Below are 23,472 nucleotides of genomic sequence, written 5' to 3' on the forward strand. Positions count from 1 at the left end.
CCATTTTAATCTCTCTCTCTATATATAGATTATATAGATATACAGATAAGAATCACTGTAAAATCTTTAAAGTCTTATACAGCTGATGAGAAAGAGGGGTGAAAAAAAAGTACTTACCCTACTGCTCTACTTTTAAAGCCAAAATCAGCAGAGGAAATCCTTCAAATGTTGGATTATGGGAATAAAAACAGAACACAACATCCCACAGATGTGAATGCCTCCTCTTCTCGTTCCCATGCAGTCTTCCAGGTAAGATGATACAGCAGATGTACACCAGTATTTCTATAAGTTTTACTTGTTGCCTAAATTTGAATACAATGGAAGCTTTTAAATGTACATCTGTATATCTCAGACCTTAATTTTAGTGCTCAGAGCTAAAAGTCTTCCAGTTCACTGTTCATACTGAATAGAGTTGGAAGCAAACACGAGGAAAAGCTTTCTAATCCCAACTGCAGTCTTTAGAAATATCTTTTCTCTAAAACTGTGGTTTTGAATTAAGAATATGCTTTGATATTGTAGATTTACACTTTGGAAGGCCTTTGAGTGCTTTCTGCTTTTATGCTTCTCTAATGTTGCTCAGCATTCTTGTACAAAAAATATTTTACAGAATGTCATTATTCTTCTTTCTATGAAGTGAACGTTTCAAATGCTACTTTTCTGTTATTTGGTTTTGCACTGATTCAGGTTTATCTTGGTATTTGAGTGTGTGGCCAGTTTTAACACAAACTAGGATTTAAGCAGATACATGCTTGAACCATGAAAATGAAATGCATGTTTCTAGTTTCTTTAGGTAAGGTTTTTACAGACACTGTACAAATGTGCTAGTATTTAAGTGTTCCCAAAGATTACTGCTGCTTGCACACTATTACAGTGTCCTTCCAACTGCAATACAAACTGGTACAAAAAATTATTTAAAAATGGGTCCTGTTAGCTAAAGCTTCTTGATACATTGGCTGCAGCCGATGGCAAATCACATTATCTTTTATTATTTACATGTTGCTCTTCTGGGTTGAAAAATATTACAAAGCAACTTGAGCTCTTGTCCTGGCATTGCAGCTCTATTATTATTTAACTGTTAGACAGTTGTTAACTGTTCCTGCAAACTGAGGCCGTGCTTAATAATGATAGGCAGAAGTTGACATTATCATTTAGATGATGCAAATACAAATAGCTGTAAAATAAGTACTCCAGATCTAAATTTCAGTCATCATTATTGACAATAAATAACAATAAATGTTTGACATATTTACATATTTCTGAAGTACCTAACAGTAAAATTCCCTCACTAAAAGTGTTGGTTTTCCTCTAGCTTAGGCTTCTGTTTCAAATTGTCCTTTCTCATTTCCTCAGATTATGTGGCTATGGTCATCAGTTCAAAGCAATGAATTCGTACTGAATTGGGTGGCTTGATTGCTGCATGGTCACCCATGTGTGCAGCTTTAATAAGGCACAAAGCACAGTGCCACAGACTGAGGTCAGAGCACAAACAGCTGATTTCCTTGTTTACTTGGGGCTGGAGTGTCTTATCCTCGCTTTTATTTGACAAAGAGTTCGGATTTGTTTCATCAGACAGGCTTTGCATTCATCTCAGTTCATTTCTAAAAATGGCAAGCAATTAAGTAAATTAGGTAGCTGTTGCAGTCTAGTGGTATTTTTAACAGGAAGGCAAGCAATTAAGTGACTAGAGATGCTGGAGTGTTCATCTTCTCCAGCCTGCATTCTTTGTTTACTCTGGCAAATTGATCTCAGTGTAGGTATATTTACTCATTAGCAAAAATTGCTTAAGTACCCAATGAAATAAACTGTATTGACAGAATGAGTATGTTTGTACTGTACTGTAATTTTGTTGGAATGGATGACCAGAAGAAACATCCTGTGTGGAGACTTGATCTTTCTTTAAATGCATTGTTGCAGAGTAATTCTCCTTAGAGAACAGGTTGGAACAAAAGTGCTTGAAGGTGAATGGGTTGTTAATTATTGGCAATAAAGTAAAAACATAATGAATTGAAAGATCCTATTGAATCTACATGTTGTAGGAACAAAAAATTCCATTTCTGTGGATGTATGCATAAAAAGCAAGGTAGGTACCATTCGGGTACCTACAAATATCTTTCATTTTGAATGTATATGAATATACTCTAAAATGGTATGGTGCATCAAAGAGCACAAGTAACACTGAAAGGATAGCTTACAAAATACTTCTAAAGAAAGCATTTGACTTGAAAGAAATAAGAGGTAGTGTAAGCTTATGCAGCTCACGTGTATGGTTTTTCTCCAGATCCATTTGCAAGATGGTTATTGCTAATAGCTTTCTTATGACTTCTAAAACTAGTATAGTATTTCTCTGAACTCGAGAAAAGGGACAGATTTATTTTTTAACTAATCTATGTGGGTTCATCCTCTGTTTGTTTTTTCCTGGTGTCGTGGTGGTGGTGGTGGCGGGCAGAGCAGCCATGATAGCATAAAATGCACTGGTTGTGTCTTAGTCTCCATAAGCCACTGCAGTCAGCTAGATGGAATGCTTGACAGAACTTAATATTCCTGCTTAAATGTCTGGATAGTCTGACTTCCTCACAAAGTGAAGCATCTCAATATGGAGACTTGACATTGCCATGTCATGGCTCTGCAAGCATGTTCAGCAGTGTAATCAAAGGCACAATTCTTTCACAAGAACAGTTTGATTCTATTCAAGGGTGGTGTCAACAGGTTACTGTAGGTAGCAAGAATTTTGTGTGTGTGTGTGTGTGTGTGTGTGTGTGTGTGCTTGGTAGTGTCTCTAATATGCTTCTTCTCTATAGTGAGATAATCCTGGAATTTTACTAGCTATCAATGAAGACACTCAATTGCTAACTAGGAAAGCTTTTACCTTACTGCTGGAAGTCATTCTTTGTTTTGTTAGATAATCGTGTATCTCAACGGTGTGATTTAAGTAAATATCTACTGTCCTCGGTTTTCATAGGAAGACATAAGGCATTGCAGCATTGGATTAGGTGTTCATTTAACAATGGATGGCCTTTTTCCACAGAAGTGACTTGATGCTTGAGGTTGTGAGGGGGAATATGTCATTTATACAAATGTGTGTGTGAAATAATAAAAATAAGTTGTTTAATCTTAATACTGCATTCTGCATGTGACACTTAAATGGGATAATGCTGTCAGGAGCTACATTGATACAACATAACTGAAAGTTTCAAGTTTAAACTGATGAGTATTGCTTTAAGCAAGTAAATTCACAGCCGTACACTTCTTAAAGGGGGGATTTTAGGTACTTTGTCTACCTGAGGTCCTTATTAGCAGCTCTGGCATCTCTAAGAAATCAGTACAAACTAGTCAGCTCATACTGTAGGTAATTGCTTATGTCAATTTGCAGCTATTCCCTTTATTTACACAACACTGAAAGGGTTCTGTTGATGAATGAAGAAACAGGGAGGATTGTGCTTTGGGGCATTTCCTATATCTTTTGGATTTTTATAAAAGCTTGAGTCATAGAACATGATTTGGCTGTCACTCCACCTTTCTCTAGTTGACTAATGGTTGTTAACTGTATATTGTTAGAGTGTTACCAGCCTGGAATAGCTCCTTGACAATAATAAATACAGAGAAATGGCTTTTCTCTCTTGTTCTATGTTGATCTCACTAAAATGGTACAATGGGTCTTGATTGTATTGTTTGATGCAGAAATATTTACATTTGGTATAGACTTGTTTACTCCCCCACAGTGCAAAGTGACAGAAAATATGAAGGGCAAAGAGGGGTAGAGTGGGAAACCATGTGGTTCAAAATAAAGGCAGTTGAAGGGGGACAGAAAAAGTTACTGCTCTGGAAAAATGCAACCAGTTCTGTCACTGGGTGAGATGTTCCATGGAATATATCACTATTTGGGTGAGGTCTGCTCTCTGAGTCATGTCTCCTCCTAGCTTGCCCACTCAAGCTGACTGGCTGGAGTGGAGCAAGGGCTGACTCAGCAATGGAGAAGGCTTTCATGCTTTGTCAGTACTACTCAACAATATGAAAACATTAGTGTTCAACTGTCCTAAATCTGAAAAACAGCAACATAAGAGCTTGTACGAAGAAAATTTACTACTCCCCAGCCAAATACAGTATACAACCATACTCAAATTCTTTTTTTTCCTACCTGAAGCAGATGAATTTGAGGAGTCAGAAATGATGTTCCACTAGGACAAGACTGCCTGTTGATGAGTATGGAAAGGCTTAACTTAGAATGCAAAAGGATTCCAATGAGAATTTCTGACAATGTTAGAGTAATAAGACGCTGGATAGTGGTCAACTAACTTTTTTTTTTGCCTTGTAGATTTACTTAAGACAGCAAGACAAGATAGCTAGCATTAGTCAAAATGTTCGCATCGCCAAAATGTCCCTCATTGACCTCGCAGGATCTGAACGTGCCAGTGCTACAAATGCTAAGGGAGCTCGTTTTAGAGAAGGAGCAAACATTAACCGCTCCCTGCTAGCTCTTGGAAATATCATTAATGCCTTGGCAGATCCTAAGGTACGTGGTGCTTTCCCAAGCCGTCTTTGACTTCTAGTCTTGTGAAAATGTTTTTGTACGTGATAAGCATTAAGTGTTGCATGTTTTTGACTCTTGTTGCTTGTTTGTAACTTCCTCATTGCCTGTCACCATGGAGTATATCAGAAAATGTATGTAATAGGGCCTTTACTCTCTTAAGAAATAGAGCCTCTGTAGACTCTGCTGAGGGGTGGGATAGGGAGGGAGTTGTTTTATTAACTTTTTAGTTACTGAATCATCTGCTGTAGCTTAATTTTAGCCACGTGAGCTTTGTTGCTGACAGTAACTTCCATATGAAAGAGAAACAATGTGTTTTAAGTATCCTAATTTCATATCTGATTGTATCAATGATTGGAATCATTATCCCATGAATTGCCTTAATGTTTACTTAGATAAAATAAAGGTTTAGGATTTTCCTTCACAAGAAGAGTGTTGAATGAAAATGTCCTATACTGTGTTGCTTAAAATCAGAGCAGAAATCCTAAGGTTTTAAACTGCTACAACAGTTAGGGATTCTGCCCATCATCACAGAATCGCAGAATGGCCAGGGTTGGAAGGGACCTCAAGGATCACGAATCTCCAACCCCCTGCCACACGCAGGGCCACCAACCTCCACATTTCATAGCAGCCCAGGCTGCCCAGGGCCCCATCCAACCTGGCCTTGAACACCTCCAGGGATGGACGGGGCATCACAGCCTCTCTGGGCAGCTGTTCCAGCACCTCACCACTCTCATAGCAAAGAACTTCCCCCATTATCAACCATGTATGAGTCTATTAGTTTTGATGACGTGCATCTGAACTGTTTCTTGGTTTTGTTTTTTTTTTTTTCTTACCTCCTAATTCTTTCCATTTTGTGAGACACACGTTTTGCACAGTAACAGAAATTAACGGATAACTTTCTAACATGTTCATCATCATAATGGAGATTCATTTGAGAATTCTTTTTATTGATTTGGTAAAAGGGCAGTATGTTTTGTACATGGAGGCCACCTAACTAATCTTCAACTTTTAAAGTGAAAAATCAGAAGTATCCTTTTATAGAAGGGAAAAAGAATAGCTACTTTCTGTAATGTGTTTTTGGAGAAACTTATTTCCTTTCTTTCCACCTCAGTTTGTGGTTAAACTAATAGACATCATCTGATTGAATGTGTGTTGTACTGTCAGTAGCACGAGAACTTCAAATAAATGTTGAAAAGCAGAATTGAAATGATACAATTATTTATCAACTGCTTTTCAACAAGATGCTGTTTTTTGTGCATCACGAAAAACTTTCATGGACATGCTTGCTTTCCTGTTTCTTCTGTAATTACTTCTTTTTTTGTCTTTCTGTATATTTGACTTGATTATTGCAATCCATTTCTCCCCTCCTATTTTTTTTTTTTTTTTTTTTTCAAGATTGCTTCCCTAAAGTATTTCATACTGCTGCTAATGTTCCCACCTGTCTTTAAAGAATACTTTCCTTTCTAATGTTGTCATCGTACCTTGTATATGTCCAAACCTGTCTTGTCATTAAATCTCTTACTAGAGATTGTTGCTGTGTACTTATTTCCTGCATTGCCTGGGAGGGCCTTGCATTTCCTTACCCACTTTTCTAGTGAATGCTATGTTCTCATCTTTGTTTCTCTTATCTTCTGGCTATAAACTGACTTTCAAATAGGCCAGTCAGAATCCTTGTATTTCCTTTGATCTTTTCAAAGTATTATCCTGTTTCAACAAGCTTTTTTTATTTTTAAGCTTTGTCCCTATTCTAGTATTTTGTTGGGTGGGGTCTGTAAGGTATATTTGCTCTGTATGCAAGATGCTACCTGTTTGGTACAAATGTCCAATAGAAAAAAGTATAGGTATTTAATAAAACAGTTTTAAGATAATTGTAACAATGGATGTAGTTAAGGTACTATAAGGTGTTATTAAGGTACTACGTAGGTAACGATACTATATATAATACTTCCCTTCAGTTACTTTGCATTATAGTCACACGAGACAGAAAAACAAGAATCAGAGTGTGTCTTCATTGCTCCTATGGATAGGGAATGAATTTGTTGTCTAGTCAACACGATATTTCCAAGAAAATAAACTGCCTCCTTTCTCATCTCCAGAATAATATCCTGCACTGAAAATTTGATATTGAGATATATATATATATATATATATATATATATATATATATATTTATATTTATATACAGGAAAGCTTTATTCCCTATTCAGGAATGGCTGCCAAAAATACAACTTTACTTACACAGAACTACTTCTAAACTTTAAGGGGTTTAATGAATTTTGTTTGTTTTTTACCCTATTGAGTGTTTGCTGGTTCAGTTATTTGTGAGGACTGTTAGCAGAGATTTGAAGAGCAGGGTAGTATGCCCTTCAAGTCAGTAGTAAGTTGTTAAATCTCAACTGGTCAGTTAAGGGGTTTGCCCTATCAGGCTTTCCTACCTTCGGCTACAAATGTTCTCTACCTTGCTGGCTGCAGGGTCTTGTTTCCCAGATCATGAAATGCCTTTTTTGTTTTGGGTTCTATATCCCAGTGTTTATTTTGAAGGGGGAGACGAGGTGTGCGTTATGGATTTGATTGGTCTTTTGTGCTCTTTCACCCACCTTGTTTGTGGCAGTAAATTATTCTCTTGATCTGGCTCAGCAGCTCAAGGGAAATGGCATGAACAGTTGTGTGAGAGAGGGACAAAACAGCCTGAATTTTTGCCAAACTCAAATCCACAGCTTGCACCTCTTGGTCAGCTAGCAATTTCTCCTTTCAAATAGGGTAAATGATCAAAGCTTTTATTTCCTGTTACGCTGCCTGGCAGAGCTGCAGACTTCCCCTGCCATCCTGTTGGGGTAAAAGGCAGAATTTAGAACCTGTACCATTTTATATAAGTAAGATAATTCACGTTGATGTATTCAGTATGGGATTGGGGTACTAATTGCTTCTGTACTATGCGATGGAGAGTGTAAATGTAATGAAGGAAGAAGCTTTACTGAGCGAACTCAGGCAGCTGAGCTGCTTGGAGAGGTGGTTGAGTCAATATCGTTGCAGGTAATCAAAACTCAGCTGTACAAAATTCTTGGCAGCTTGCTGTAGCTGAGAATGCTTTTAGTAGAGGGATCTCGAAAGGGACTTCAACCTCAATCACTCTGAACTGAAATGGTTTGCATAGCCTACTTTTTTATGTTAGTTGCTCACACCATAAGAATTTTTGTTATATTTTCGGACATTGGGAAGTAACCTGAGCAACAATTCTGCTATAGGGGTATTAAATAATTCTAAGCAGATTGTAAATGTGATTTTGAGGAAGTTGATTTATGTAAAAGAGATATTGTAAGTCTATTTGTCATGTTTGGTGGTATTCCTGAAAGGGTAAGCAAACACTGAAGCATATGTAAAGTACAGCTGCTTAATACATAACAATGTTTCCTTTATAGAGCAAGAAACAGCACATTCCTTATCGAAACAGCAAGCTCACTCGTTTGTTGAAGGATTCCCTTGGAGGAAACTGCCGAACAATAATGATAGCTGCTGTTAGTCCATCCTTTATGTTTTATGATGACACATATAATACTCTTAAATATGCAAACCGAGCAAAGGATATTAAGTCTTCCGTGAGTATATTGGCATTTATTGATCTTCTGTCAAAGTGTAGCAATATCTTCTTAGGAGAAGGGTTATTTCTTTCAGAAGACTATTTTCAATTTACTTACCCTTTTTTCCTCAACATTCTTTTGTTGTCTCTTCTTTCTTCATCTGGGTGTTTGTTACTGAGAGTGAGCTGAAAAGATTTTGTCTTCCGAGCCTCAGATTTAGAAATAATCTTCAATTGGTGAAATCCACAGCCAGTTTCAGTGTCTTACCATTCTGTATTCAGAGCTCAATAAAGCACATGAAAGAAGTGTTTGAACAGTTGTGCTCAAGCCAGTCCAGCTCTGTCACAAGTAGGATTCAACTGGAGCTGAGAATCTGAATGAGCTTCTATTGACAAGTGGAAATCCGTTGTGGCTTCCTGTCTTCTGCTCTGTAGTATCTATTTAGACTATTGTGACTTTTTAATAATCCTTTGTACTGTGATACCAAAATTTCTTTTACGTACTATGGAATTTTACTGTAATTTCCATTTTTGCGTAGTTTTTTTTAATATTTATTGCTGTTGTAAGGAAAACTATATGCAGCAGATGACATCAAAAGCTAAAAAGTTCAATTTTGTGGCCAAGCCAGAAATATATTCATCCCTTTCCTCAGAGTATAGTGCAAATGTAAATATGTAGTACTTAAACACAGTCTGTTTTTATGCAAGGAAATTTAAAAAATCTCCTTCATGAGTTATAATTTGTTTCATTTCTTTAACAGTTGAAGAGTAATGTTGTTAGTTTGGACAGCCACATAAGCCAATATGTTAAAATTTGCAATGAACAGAAGAAAGAGGTACGTTATAATCTATTGTTGAAATGTTGTCATATAACTGTTACAAGCTTGAATTTTAAAATAAAGCTAGTTTGCACCTACAGGGCAAATATTGTCCTAATAATTCTGTGTAAAGTTAAGGAATGTTCTTTTTTTCAAAAAGGATATCACTTAGTGCTATTTGTAAATGTGTTGAGACAAATGCACAGACAGATGGTTTCAAAAATCAAGGGAAAAAATCCAGCTAAAAGGTACCTCTTTTGTTTAAGATCATGATGCTGAAGGAGAAATTGCGAACATACGAAGAAAAAGCAAGCATCCATCAAAGCCAGGATTCTTCTGTAATTTCAAACCATCAGCAAGTGGAAATACAAAGGTAAATTGATCACATGAAGATTTTTTCTTCAAGACTGGGGTTTTCCTGATTATAAATACTAAATATGTAGTAAAATAATATATAAATAATATAAAATAGATAATAATAAAATAATAAAAATATCTGTAGAATGAAATTACTCTTTCAGTATTGGTTTTGTAACTCCTAACGTTGTTTTACATAGAGTAGTGCAGTACTGCCACTCCTGTTCAGAAAAACTGAAAAGGTGAATTCAGAATGCAACAAGTACTTGAGGAAGTATTTTAACTCACTAGGCAAGCTATTCAACAAAATCCTGTGAGATAATCGTGTAGTCTGACCATCAAAAAGCTGGTATGACTCACTGACATCATGAATTAGATCTATGATGAAGGTCTTATAGATATAACTACTTTCTTGTGAAGTGTTTGCTGATAATACTTCTGTCATGTAGATATTATGGTGTGGATTATATTGATACCCATAAAATTTTTGTTTAACTGCTGGTACCAAGAATGTTTGTATGTGTGATAGGAGGTGGAATCTAACTGGAGTTATGAGCTTTGAGAAGTAAGCATATGATTATTAAAATGTTTCTGTGATAGGATTTGTTAAGCTTACCTTATGAAATGAAGCTGCTTCTTTGAGAAGTTGGGTATTTGTGCCCCAAGGCTACCAGTAGTGTTCTGTATAACTGTACATATGAAATTCTACCACTGACAATACAAAAGATGTTTAGGACAAATGTTCTCCTAGAAGCTCCTGTTACTCTGTAGGAGTAACAAGTTCATTCTGAGTACCAAAACCTAAAGACTTTGAGGGGGGAAATAGCAACTTTCTTCAATCTCAGATGTATAAACTACTATATTGTATTAACTGCCATATTATAACCTCAATTTTGAGATAAAATTTACATTTCCTTCTCTCTTGAGTCTTACACTATTTTGAGCCTATACTTAGCAATATTGCTGTGAAGTTGTTTTACCTTGCCTTTAGTTTGGATCTTATTTTCTTATTGTATTAGTGAAAGAACCAACACCTGCAAGTGATGTCTTGCTAAAGGAGAACTTTTTAGAACTTGTGTGCATATATATATAAAACATGTACGTTTACAGACCTGGTAGTGTCCTACTATACAAAAATGAGATGACATTAGTGAAATATTTTCAACTTAAAATGCTCAGGACAGATCTTGTTTGCGTCTGTGTGGGCAGCACAGAGTTGGCTTAGGGTTGTTCACCGAGGTGTTGTTATTCACACTGAAAAATCACTTCATCTGCTAATAAGATATAACTAACAACTGCCAGCCAGAAAATCGATCGGAGGAAAAAAAGAGGTTGGGGGAGGGGTGGGGTAGAGAAGGAATAAATCATGCAACTATTAACTATATGTAGGCTGCACAGGAGGACAGAAAAAGAATGATAAATGTAACAGTTTAGGTTAGTGTTGCATTTGAGTGCTGTGTAATAAAATAATACGATATGCTTAAGGAAAGGGAAAAGCATAATAGAAAGCTTTGTGATGGATAACTGTGGAATAATCTTGTGGGGTGATGCAAGCCCATTCTGTAGGACTTGGAAAACTAGGCAGTCCTTGAGTAAGAGAGAACAGTTGTTATTTTTTGTTAATGGGAAACTGATCTTCGTAACCTAAAAAATGGGAAAATAACTTTCTTGTAAGGTATTATAGCTTTTAAGTTATATTATCAATAAACTGGTTAAGCCTAGAATAGTAGAGATAGTATGTTTCTGGGAGAGGTATAGTAGAGTTTCTGTAAGGTTCGGTTTGTAAATTCTAGGAACATGTTATCGAATGGAAATTGATACTCTACTGCATATTAAAAAAATAATAACAAATCTATATGCAAGTTCTAATGCTGTTGTTTCTGCTCGCAGCCAGGTTAACTGTTTTACCAGTAACCTTTCAGGGTGAGGAACAGAGGGACGTATGAATGCCAGCTTTCAGCAAAGCCACTTAATTTGTTTTTGTGGGCTGACAATGTAGAATGCGTAAATGACAGCAGATGCTGTTATGGCTGGCAATTATTTCATCAGTAGTACCCTTCCTGGGAGATTTGGATGGCAGGATCTGGAATTATTCTTTCACATAGAAACTCAGTCACATTAGTAGGCTTTTCGTTCCTATTGCTTTTAGATTTATCAACCTTCATGATGACTTCATGATGTTCCTACCAATCTTTCTGGTGTGACAAGAGAATACTTAAGATATTTATATGTATTTGTTACACAAGTCAGTATATCTATATCTGAGAAGGTTAGTTTTGGTTTGAAGGTCTCACTGGGTCTGTCCCTTCATATCTCATCATATATTCCTGACATTTGTCCACCTACTTAGTTCAGTTAATACTTTCACTGGCCTCTTGAATGTGTTTTCTATCTGGGAAAACCTTCTGAGATAACAGTAAAAATCCATTTCTTCAAATTGCAGAAATTTGGAAATGTTTACTAAAGTAGTACCCAACAGGATTTCATGGAAATTGAGCTAGTATTAAAATCTTCCACACTCCTAGGCAGACTTGACTGTTTAGCAACAGATTAGGATCTTGGAGATTTTTCAAGGAAAGGAGGTAATCTTTGTTACATTTGTTTGGCTAAACCTAAGCTTGTTAAGGTTCATTGTGTATGTGTTTTTTATCTGCTGAAGGAGAAGAAATTTATTATATATTGTTTAGAGATGTATTGTTAGCATCAAGTGTCTGGATCAAAACCAAAGGAATTACAGCTGTTAGGTATCTTCAGCTGTGCTTGTGAAACCTCTTCAGAAAATAGTTAAGAAATTGTGTAGGGGGAAATGCTTTTACTTACTGGATATTGGTTGTCTCTTCATTCATCATAAAGTACAAGTTTGATATTTTATTGGAAAGAGATGGTAAAGTGTCATTCTTATCTGCAAAACGTTAGCAGTTTGGACGAGTTCCTTATTTAACTGTAAGTTTAAGAGGTCATTTAATGGATGACTTTGTCCTGTCTAAATATTACCACTTTTCTACCGTGGCATATATACTACAGTTCTGTGAAGAACATTCTTTGTTTATCTATATTCTTCTCTCTTCTATCTAAATCAGGGTTTTGACTGCTATGGCTACACCAATTCACAGATCCCTAAATTAAGGGTATTTGAAAAATTTTATTAAAGCGTACTGAGTAATAGTATTGCATGATGAGGATTTTGAGGCTAAGCCTCAAAAAAAAAAAAGCAACAAAGATATCTTCCAGTGTGATCTGAAAGAGGTTTAGGCTCACTTGATTACTCTTCTTGCTCTTTCAAACCTAGAAGTCATTCCTGTGCTTTCTGTTGACTAAAGCTAGGATACGTGATGTCTGCCAAACTTCCAAGTCTTCAGCCTATTGATGCAGACCTTGGACACTGACTTTGGTACTGCCACCCATGCGTAGGTCTGTGAGCTCTGAAAGTAGGTAGTCCAGAGATAATTATATCCTGCATGTGCTTACAGGTTCACTCTAACATTAAGTGAATAGTGAAGATTCTTTCACAGAAAGAAAAGTATGCTTACTGAGAAATCCATCTCAAAGCGGGAGTTTTGCAGAGGCTTCTCTGCTTGATGCTGTAGCTGGGGCACTGATCTTTAACTACACAAAAGGTTCATTTATTGGTACATAGTGATAATAGTTCCTAATAATTACGGAGTGCAGGAGGAGATTCCATTCTGTAGCTTCACTTAAACTGCTTGCAGAATTTTACTGTTGTTAAAATAATAGAATTTGCCATCACTTCTCTGCTGCTGTATTTCCAAAGCAGGTGGGAGGGACTGTGTTTCTATGGATACTGTGGAGGCAAAAAAAAACTTTCAGCTGCTTGTGCAAACATTCACTCATAGGGTGACTGTTTGTATAGATAGTAATAGTGTAAAGTAAAAGCAGTCATGTTCTGCAGGAGAATATCTTACTCCTTAAAGAAGTTTTTCTAAATTCTAAAGGTCTGTACAGATCTTTACATCAATACAGTAGCATTGTCTGGAGAACTTTGGGCAAGACTCCTGGGTTTCTGAAACTGTAGGAAAAAGTTACCCTGTTCTTAAAATGCAAGTAATAAGACAGTTTGGGCTGTTCAGAATTCAGATTATGAAATTGCTACTTCTGAAATGCATTGTCTAAAAGTTAACTTTATGGCAAGAATGTCTCTTCAGCTTGTTCTCTACTTCAGCCTATGCTCAATTTTACAGTAACTGTACAGCATTTCATGATGCTCTGTAACAAACACTGCATAGCAATCTAATTTTGCATATCTTTAGAATGCTTGCATGTTTAACTGTCACCTTATGTGAGTATTATCTTGGTGTCATGATTGAATCTTTTTGACTATTCTGGACTGCTCTTGCAGTATCTGGGAATGAAAGGTGAGAATACCACCACAGAAACTTACATTGCAATGTGATAATCTTTCTAGGCTTTCTCCTTATGCTTATTACTCTAATTTGCGTTGCAGACCAGGGATAAGCAGATTTTTGAGTCCATTTAGACATTAGTCTAGTTGGAGTAACTTCTAAGTACCTTCCGTCCCTGTTTCCCCTATTAGCCTGAAAAGCGCTAAGGTGTGATGCATATTCTGATTTACAGCTTGGATTGGAGACTTTCCCAAAGGATGGCCTGTGTGTGTTTGCATGTAATAATAAAGTACTAGTAGCTCACTTGCTTATCTTTGTGATACTTCACTTGTAATAGATACAAAGAAGTTCTTAAAAATGTGTTTGCAAACCGTGAGGAAATCAGAGAAGAATACCTGAAGCTGGAAATGCAGCTGAAAGTCAGTACACTGAAGGCTTATTATCAGAAACAGTATCATGAACAAATTCAACTGATATGCTCTGAAGAAAGAATAGAGAAGGTGAGTTGTCTAAGTCCTAAAGTATTTATGCAACTTAAACAATTAGCTACTGCCTTGTTATTTATACTGTTGATATGGGACACTCTGATTAACACTCTGATAACATTCTCTGTATTAAGGTTAGAAATATTATTTTAATGCCAGTCAGGCTTTTTCCCCATGCCACATAAACTGTGTGTTTCTGCTCATTACTGTTAACTGTGAAAACTTTTTTCAGCTGAACCTTCTGCAGGTTGGAGTGTGTCATAGTTACTTAATGCCTTGGGAGGCTCACAGTGATCTTGTCCAAAAACTGTGATAATGTATGGATGGTACAGCCACAGAGGCTGTTATGAAGCTGATATAACCATGTGTTGTTACTAATCCTGTTCGTAAGGAGAAACACTGACATTGTGCTAAACAAGACAGATTCTTATTGTTTCCACTAGTCACCAGAACCATCTCTGAATAGCTGTTTATGGGCAAGGTCACGTGAGCCAAAATCATGTTTAATTGCCATGAAATTTAACTCAAGAGTATGAGGCTAATTATTAACAATTGATGTTGCACTGAATGCTTACTTCTTTCTAGAAGATCAAGGTAACATCTAGTATTTTAATTTCTCTGATACAATTTGACTTAAATGCTTTATGTACTCATGAAACTAGGGGTGGGGCTGATTTTGATTAGTGACAGTAACTGTCTGCGTTGATTTGAGCTGAAGGTGATAATTTGCAAGCTACTATTTTTTTCAGTAATTCACAAGGCATTTGGTCCAAATAGAAAAAATGCCTCAAGTTTTTGGTTGTCATTAAGACATTTCAAGTGACTAACACTCTAAAATTCTATCATGTCATAGAAACTCTGAAGTAATGCTTTTGTCCAGTGGGGCGCAGTTGTGTTCATAGTGGGGAACGTGTGCTCAAGCACAATTTCATATAAATGTTTCTTAAGAGCAGACTTCTTTGTTGGATCTTAGCAGTACTGCACTCAAATGCTCCAATGATTTTTTTTAGCCATTAGTAACTTACAGGTGTGCCTAACAGTCAAGCATCACTGGTTCTATAAGTACAGTAAGTTACTAACAACAGTAGGCCATAATAATGGTAAAATTAAATGAGTATGGGAATGTTTACATGTGGTTCAGTGATGCTCCATAAGAAGAATGAGCTATTTTACTTTTATTAAACTAGTCAAAAATGTGAAATATTTGCTGTGTAAGTATATAGAATTATTTTATAGAGAGATGCTAGAAAATATCAGATGAAAGTTGTCACTTTCAACGCTGTGTCTCTTTCAATTTTAGGCCACTTGCAAGCGGGATCATATGCTTGCAAGGCTTAGAACCTACTGTGCACATGTACAGAAGAAGAAAGAGGAGAAGATGGAACGTTTTGAGGAAAATACCAATTGGCTGCATCGCGTTGAAACCGAAATGCGCCTCCTGGATCAAGGTGGCTGTATTCCAAAGGTAAAAGGCCTTTCACTTCACAGGGCAGATTTCATGCGCTGTAAGCAACATGTGATTCAAGGGTAGATTTTTCTTCTTTCCATCTCCCTTGTGGTTTTGACTGTGACTAATTCTTTCAGAGTGGTTTCAAAATCCAGTGTTAAGTATTTTAGATTTTCTGCCGTAATGGTATCGTGTTGTTTGTACAATCATTCTGTGTAAAAGTGTATAATTACCTGTAAAAACACATTCTAAAGGTAAATAAATGGTATGGCTGAGCACTTGAGACAGCTGCTTGAGAGTTGATCCTGCTTCTTGCCCTACACTTCTGTTCTTACCTTCACAGTAGGTCTTACTGCTTGTCTAAGCATGCCTAATCTAGTTTTTATCTTGGCAAAAAAAAAAAGAAGAAAAAAAAAATTCATTTCAAGGTTGCGAGAGAGGTGAGAATCAGGGAAGAAATTGTGTTAAGCTCTTTTCCAAGTTTTAGCAACTCGAGCTTGATGCAGTCCCAAGTGAACACCTGAGCTGGCAGAAGGGGAGGGATGAAAGCATGTACAGGAAAACAAAGATGAGGAAAAGAAAGGGTTGGGATTTTCCTCTCTGCCTTTTGATTTCGGTTGGCAATTAGGCTGGCTTGAATTACATTGTGCAATGAGCACTTGTATAACTCAGGTAATGGAATATTTATATTAGGATGACTAAATTTTTTTTTATACAGTAAGAGTCAATTTTAAAGTATTTCAAATAAAATATTGGCATCACAGGAAGATAACTGAATATGAGGGACACTTGTTCTAGCCAGCATTACTGAAATCCAAATATGGAGCAAGTACATAGGAAAAGAAGCAAGTGTATCTTTGGCCATGTACATGTAAATACATGTGTGCCTGCTGGACTCCTAGAGCTAATCAGAGCACACTCATCTTTTTGTCAATTAACAAAATATTTATGCATGTAAATTAAAATCGAGCAATTCACAATAAATTTATTAGAATACTATTGATCCATTTTAGCTTTACATTTCAATAGATCACCTATTAATGTGATTATTTTTCATTTTATGCTTCAGTTTCTCACTTATAATTTGGTCTACAGTTGTTTGTTTGGTTTTTTTTTCATTGCTAATTTCCTAAGGAACTGCATGAAGATCTTCAGTGTTGCCATTTAAACCTAGAAGTTAAGGACCTGAAAGCCCAGATTGAGCACATGCTATCTTTATTGTCCTTTCAAGATCAGCACTATAAGCAGATGGAAAAGTAAGTACAATTTCAGTACAGGAGGCCTCTTTAAAACTTCCTTTTTGGCATTTGTAACTTTGGGATATCTATAGAACTGATAGTTAAAACAGAAGCATGATTTTTCTCACTTTTATCTTAAGATTAGAATTGTTTTCTTCTATAAAAAAGGAAAATAATAGCTTGGTAAATCTTGCTTTCTGTCATTCTTTGTTTATCTGAAACTGTGAGCACTGTGTCCATCACTTATTTTTACTTCATTTTTCTCTGCATAGCTTTAAGGACTTGTTAATAGGCTACTGTATCTTTTTTTCACTTTTATGTTGAACAGTACTGATTGCAATTTGTGCGTTTGTGTTCGTATCTACAGTGCAGGAAATTAAATGCTTCTACCTGTACTAAGAATGTTATAATTAAACTGGTATATATGTGGTCAGACTGCAAAAAAAAAAAAGCTGAATTAAATATCAGCTCTGTCATCAGTCTCTTGAACCTGTTGAATACAAGCCTTCAGGGTGCAAGATATGCAATGAGAAGTAATCACAAAGGTCTTCTGTAAATAGATGTAAAATGTATATAATGAAATAATTCCAAAATGAAATAACTGGCTGCTAGTCATCATTTGAAGAAAGGGTATTTAGCATAAGCTTTACAATAACAAATACACAAACCTTCAAAGCTGAAAGCCAAACACTTAACATTCCATTTCTGTAACTTCAAGTTTCTCATTTGTTTTTTTGCATGCACATCCCCTTGGCTACTGTTTGAACCTAGAGCTTAGTCTTGCAACCTAGGCAAGAGCTAACAAAAATTCCTTTATTCATATACATTTCTGAAACTTCTGTCATTTGAATTTGTTTTGCAGTTGGGCGTGCATCTTATCCTTAATTTTAGGAAGTCCAAATTCCGTCAGGATATGACAACTATTTTTGTACTGATTGAGGGATCTTAGAAACAGTGAGGAAAAACTGAGGATCGTAGACATTAAAGAAAAACTATACTTGGAAAATTCTTATAGTGAAATACTTGATTTTGCTAAAGAGAAAAGTTACTCAGCTTAGTCAAGAATGTTTTTTCCTAGTTGAAATTTTGTGGAATGACATAAAACAGATCTCCAGGGTGGAGGAGGACAAGGAAAAACCCTTGAATTACTAGTGGTGGCAGCAGTGCTAGTAGAGACCAGATTGTGATTTAGTCACATTTGTCTTGTTTTACAGAGTTCTAAATGCTTTGCTTCCAGTTCTTCGCAAGCAGTATCTGACTTTGAAAGAAGCTGGGTTGACAAATACTTTAACTGAGGCTGAATTTGGAGAGGTAGAACAGCTGATTCAAAGACAAAAATCAGTAGTTTGGGCTGACCAGACTGGGGATGATGAACAGAAGGAAAACCGTGAGCTAGACGTGTCAGCTATCTTTGCATTCCCACAACTTGTGAACAAGCAGAAGACCCCATGCTGTAAGTATATAACTAATTTTTTCTCTGCTGGAAATATTTAAGTATTTCATGAAAAAGCTGCGTCTCATTAATGTATACTGGTGGATGCACACTTCTGCTAATATTGAGGGTGAATGTAAAACTGAGATTCAGGGCCACTTTCTGTAAAGAGAAAAAAGTGAATGCCATTCCTTATTAGATACTCTTTCAGTGGCCAGACACTTAGGAGCTCAGTTCTAACAAATAACTCCCTTTTATCTTGTAACATGGCCCGTACATCAGTGTTCCTAGGTACTTTGTAGCATTACTAATCTATTTCAGTCTCTCAGGTGATGTTGATGGAAAAAGTTCTGGTGTCAATTGTACTATAATTATTTCAAAGTAATTCTGAAAGTTAAGCAGCTACTACAGTTACTCAGCTTGAAGTTATATTTGAGCAGAATGAGCTTTCCTGTTAATTGTGAGTTTACCTGGAAATGATTTAGTACAACATCGTACTAAAGGAAGCAGGATTGAAGATTCAGTGTTTCTATTGTGAAATTGGCTCTTTTGCAGTGTGGTGATGGTCCCATGAATTCCCCATGACTCTAGACAGCTGTTTCTTCTTATTTAGATTTTTTTCCCAGAAAGCAAACAAGTTGCATTGGAGTATTTGTCCTGAGGGATGGTGAATTGGCATCTCAGAGCTGTTGTGGTGAAATGCTTGAATCTTCTATTCTGGATAGGTAACACTCAGCACACTTTAGCTTTCTGGGTAAAGCTAATAAATTGTAATAGTGAAAGACATCTATAGGTAACAAAAAGGAAGCTTTTAATAATTGTTGTGCTTCTCAAAAGGTGGTTGACATGGAGAAGCAGTAAGCCCTGGAGCACTGTGCAATTAGTTCCTTGCTTTCTTTAGCTTTCTGTTATTCAGCTTGTTCTAGGATAGAGAATTGCTCTGCTGAAGTTCTTTTTTCTCAGTTTTCATCAAATGCATGCATGATTTTGACACATTAATACTGCTGTTGATCATAACCAGAGCGCTGACCTGTTTATTTTGCTGTATGCAGCATAATGTCAGATTGTATTGTGTGGGCTGTTTCTTTAAGGTATAGAATTGTTTGTTTTAGCACTCGAGGAGAGAAGGAAAGAGCTGTTGCACTTAGGGCTCTGCCCATGCTAGTCAGAGGCTCAGCAAGGTTAAAAACAGTTAGTGGCTTACGTGGTTGTCCTTAGAGTGAGGGCAGCAGATCTCAGTGGGAGGCAGCATTCTTTCACTCTGCTCCAATTATATTTCCAGTGCAGAAAGGAATTGGATGTATTATCACAGGTTGCTGGCAGTCTTTGGCAAATTTCAGTAGTCGTGATAGAATCTGCATTGCTTCTATAATAGGATACTAATGAAAATCTATTTTGCAAAGCTTTATGAAATGATTTTAGAAAGTTGCTTTCTTGTTCTAGTTATCTGTTTATAAACAAAGAGAATACAGTTTAGAGTTAGTTTCCTAGTCTGTTTATTCTGTCACAACAAAGCACATTTGTTTAGTGAAAGAGTTAAAGGTGTTCTTCTGTTTTTGTCAAAACTCCTCTGAGAATTTAACCACTGTAATATCTTGATTCCAGTGCTAGAACTAGAATTCTAGGGATTAGCAGTTTAGCTCACAAAAAAAACTCAATTCAGATCATGTTTTGTGTATGTATCCAGAGAAGTGCACTTGTGGAGAGAATGGAAGAGGCTCTCTTCCTTCATAATTTTGATTGTGATTATCTGCCTGGAATTTGTGTGTTCAGCATAATTTCATTTTTTATAGTATTTAGAATAACGGTGGGCTTGTGGAAGTGTTAGTCTGACTGTGGAAGGAAAAATGTGAATTTCTTTAAACGTTTTATAAAATGAGAACTCAAGATTTGCCCAGAGTTTTCCTTTGACCTCTGTCTTGTAAATGTGCAAGGCAAGCATGAAGCAGTGCTGCTAGCTAGTATTCATGTTGAGGATGCATTACTGATACGCTAAGGCCCAAGATTGGAACTCTTCTTTTTTGCTTGGGTGTTAGGGGGAGAGTGTGTAAATATATCCAAATACCATTTCTGTGAACTCTGTAAACTGTAGCTAAATACTGATTGTAGAGTTTGTCTTGTCATATGCGGGATATTGTCATAAATTTAAATTTCTGTAGCTTACTTACACTAGTGCAAGCTTCATTGTGGAGTTCTGGTTCTGTTCTGCCTTTCATCAAATGCTACACCAGATCTATTCTTGCTCAGAAGCACTAAAATCATTATATGAATACTTACAGGAACTTTTAAGGCATAAACTACTCACTCTTGTAGAATCGTAGACATAAGTTGAAGGGTTGTATTGCAAATCTGAATGAAGTAGACATTCTCCAGTTCTGAATGTTCAACTTATGGCTTTCTAAGTAAATGGACACATTATTTTTGAGCAAGACAGATTTTTCTCTCCAGATGTAAATGGTGTCTTTGCCTAAAGATGTTCGTAGAAATCCTTGTTGTGTTTTTATTTTTGTCATTCTATGTGGAAATAGGAAAAAAAAAGTTTCATGTGCTGCTTGTACTACAGGCAGGAGAAAAGCAGTTAGAAAGAACTGTCTTTCAAATGGAAGTTATGTAACATGAAAGGATGGTAACCAGGCACATCACGTTTTTTCTCGTAATCTACTTGTGCTCTTCCTGTTTGCTTTGAGCTTGCAGAAGTGCATTATGATGCTCCTAGGCTCACCAATACCTGATATTCCTCATGAAGAGTCTACCTCTCTCTCGCATTCTTTCTCACTGGCAGCATAAGTTGGTGGGCTAACATGAAATAAGTTTTCTTGAGCAGCTTTTTCCTCGGGGGCGATTCTTACTGTAAAATTTACTGCTCAGCAGGTAGCAATCATTCTACAAAGCCTTGTAGACATAACTGTATGGGATAACAATTTCTACCAGGTACCGCTGTATTGAGAACTTGACATTTGAAATGGAATTGGAATTGAAATGAGAATTGACTTTGCATAATGGAATTTTCAAAGTTCTAAAATGGAGAACTGTGCTCAGAAAAACAAAGTTTATTAACATATTTGTAATTTTTACATTATTTTAATCTTTGTGCTCTTTCTAAGATATCACGTGTGTTTGCACAGTCATTTCTTACATGTTGGATGCTGGAGGTAGAAAATAAGTAGTCCATTTCAGCTGAAAATAAAGTGACTTAAAAAAAATTCCAGTGGAGCACAAAATAAATGCAATGAAATAGCTCTACTTGAATTGTTTTTTGAATTCACTTGAAAAATACTTGGAAGTATTACCTGATATTAGGCTATGGAAATAACTTCTCTTTTGCAGAAAAAACTAATAAAACTATTAAGAAAAAAAAAAACACTGTAAATCAGAAAAAAAAGAACATGAGCATGGGAAAATGTGAAGAAGCAGAAAGGCAGCATCCTGATGAGAAGTAGGAAGGATGTAGTAATTTTTTTTTTCCTTTAAGATAAAATAAATTATTCAGAAATCCAGTTCCTTCTCCCTTAAGTCATTTTGGATGTATGCTTGGCAGTTGTTAGCAGGAGCTGACCTAAGATCTTAGTGAACAAATGAAAAGGAAGATTTTTACAGATCCTCCCCACACCTTTAGAGCAGTGTTATTTCATTATTGATATCACTTGTTTAAGGTGTTGGGAGGGAAGCAGTGTTTTTGCACAGAGACAAATATATATATATGTAAAGTGTGTGTATATATATATATATATATATATATATATATATAGTGTGTGTGTATCTGTGTTACACAGCAGTTACTTTTTTGTATAAAAATCCATATTTCACCTATGATATAACTGCACAGACTTCAGCTTGTCACGGGGAAGGAGCAAAACAGTTAGTTTTTTGAGATTTGATTCTTAATTTCCACAGTGTGAGTAGGGAGCAGCGATATTTTCCTCTTCTGTTTCAAATAAATACATTACTTAGAGAAGGAACTTCTGAAATACTCCAAGTGAGTAATTGTGGAGAAAAGGTTAGCCAAGTTACTAGGTGGCAATTAAATGATTTGTCCCAATGAAACATGCTTCTGTAGCAGAAGGGAAGGGTCTGTAGCAAAGGAAGAGTTTCTGCTAGGTCAGCTGAGAACAAATGATGGCTTTTTCTTGAACCTACATTTGCATGAAGGCTTTGGAGAAGATATTGGGGGGGAAAAAAAAGTGACTGATGTTAAAAACTACTGATGTAGTATTTGTGGAAAATATAAATTTATCTTCATCTAAGCTTATGGAGTCAATTATTATGTACTTGCTGAGGTTTAAGGATTGTATGCAACATCCATGCACTATCCACATTTACGTATAGAAACTACATTTTCAGGATAACATTACACACATACGTCTGTGCTTAAAGGAAACCACTTAATTCTGCCTATCATAAAACACGAGGCACTGATTGCAGGCACTCAGTTTTTAGTGATACATTTATCTTTTGCTGACAGCTATTCTGGAGGGAACCGCGACATTTTTGAAATGCAAATTAATTGTTGATGAGTGTTTTCTCATAGATTGGAATGCTTCAAGTCAAATAACTTATTGGATTATAATCACTGTCTCCAGAAATCCAATGCAGCTGAATCAGTTCTGTAGATCAAGAAAAGTTATGAAAGTGGGACCTTGAGTTTTGGGTTACTCCGTTAACTGTGTATTTCCATTATCTGCTTCTGAAGAAGTAAGTCAAGCTAGTAAATGACTTAAGAATAAAGAACAAAAATGATGCTAAAGGTCAAAGTAAGGATCTTTATTCTCTTATTCAAGGTGAATCACAACAAGGAGTATTTTGAATTTCTTTTCCAAAATACTGACTTAATTGCTAACGGTTTCAATATGATCTTAAAAGACGCCCTTTTCTCTATCAGGAGTTTAAAAATGATGTAGAATTTAAGCTGAGTTCTAGTAATGCATAGAACTTAAAGAATTTCTTACATGGAAAAGCTCTCCTGTGTTTTAAATGCTATAAAGCTATGGGGGAAAGAACAAGATCAAAAGTCTGGCTATTCTTTCAACATGTTTCTGTGGTCAAGTTATTAAGACCGTTAATTTTCTGCACAAGCTAATTACAGCTTGTTGGCTTTGCCACAGTTATGTAACTTTTCATGCTAACACATTGTATGTATAGCATTTCAAGGAATGTTCTGTACAGGAGAATCTGTCTCTAATTTCTGGTTGTACTTTTTTTTTTTTTTACTACTCCAGGATTTTTGAACAT

General features: G+C 36.1%; 1 protein-coding gene across 1 annotated transcript in view; it reads left to right on the top strand.

Annotated features, from left to right (window-relative positions):
- Positions 1 to 23,472, top strand: part of KIF18A (kinesin family member 18A) — a 39,739-nt gene that overhangs the window by 4,036 nt on the left and 12,231 nt on the right. Inside the window, exons 5-13 of the mRNA XM_042837229.1 lie at positions 139 to 249; positions 4,313 to 4,510; positions 7,948 to 8,124; positions 8,867 to 8,941; positions 9,190 to 9,296; positions 13,979 to 14,141; positions 15,427 to 15,591; positions 16,708 to 16,829; positions 18,026 to 18,264. Coding sequence (XP_042693163.1) covers positions 139 to 249; positions 4,313 to 4,510; positions 7,948 to 8,124; positions 8,867 to 8,941; positions 9,190 to 9,296; positions 13,979 to 14,141; positions 15,427 to 15,591; positions 16,708 to 16,829; positions 18,026 to 18,264 — 1,357 coding nt within the window. The remainder of the gene's footprint in view (positions 1 to 138; positions 250 to 4,312; positions 4,511 to 7,947; positions 8,125 to 8,866; positions 8,942 to 9,189; positions 9,297 to 13,978; positions 14,142 to 15,426; positions 15,592 to 16,707; positions 16,830 to 18,025; positions 18,265 to 23,472) is intronic.

The sequence above is a fragment of the Centrocercus urophasianus genome, unplaced genomic scaffold, assembly GCF_019232065.1.
Source record: "Centrocercus urophasianus isolate 14NV4802_14NV808 unplaced genomic scaffold, USGS_Curo_1.0 seq_7, whole genome shotgun sequence".
Taxonomy (NCBI): domain Eukaryota; kingdom Metazoa; phylum Chordata; class Aves; order Galliformes; family Phasianidae; genus Centrocercus; species Centrocercus urophasianus.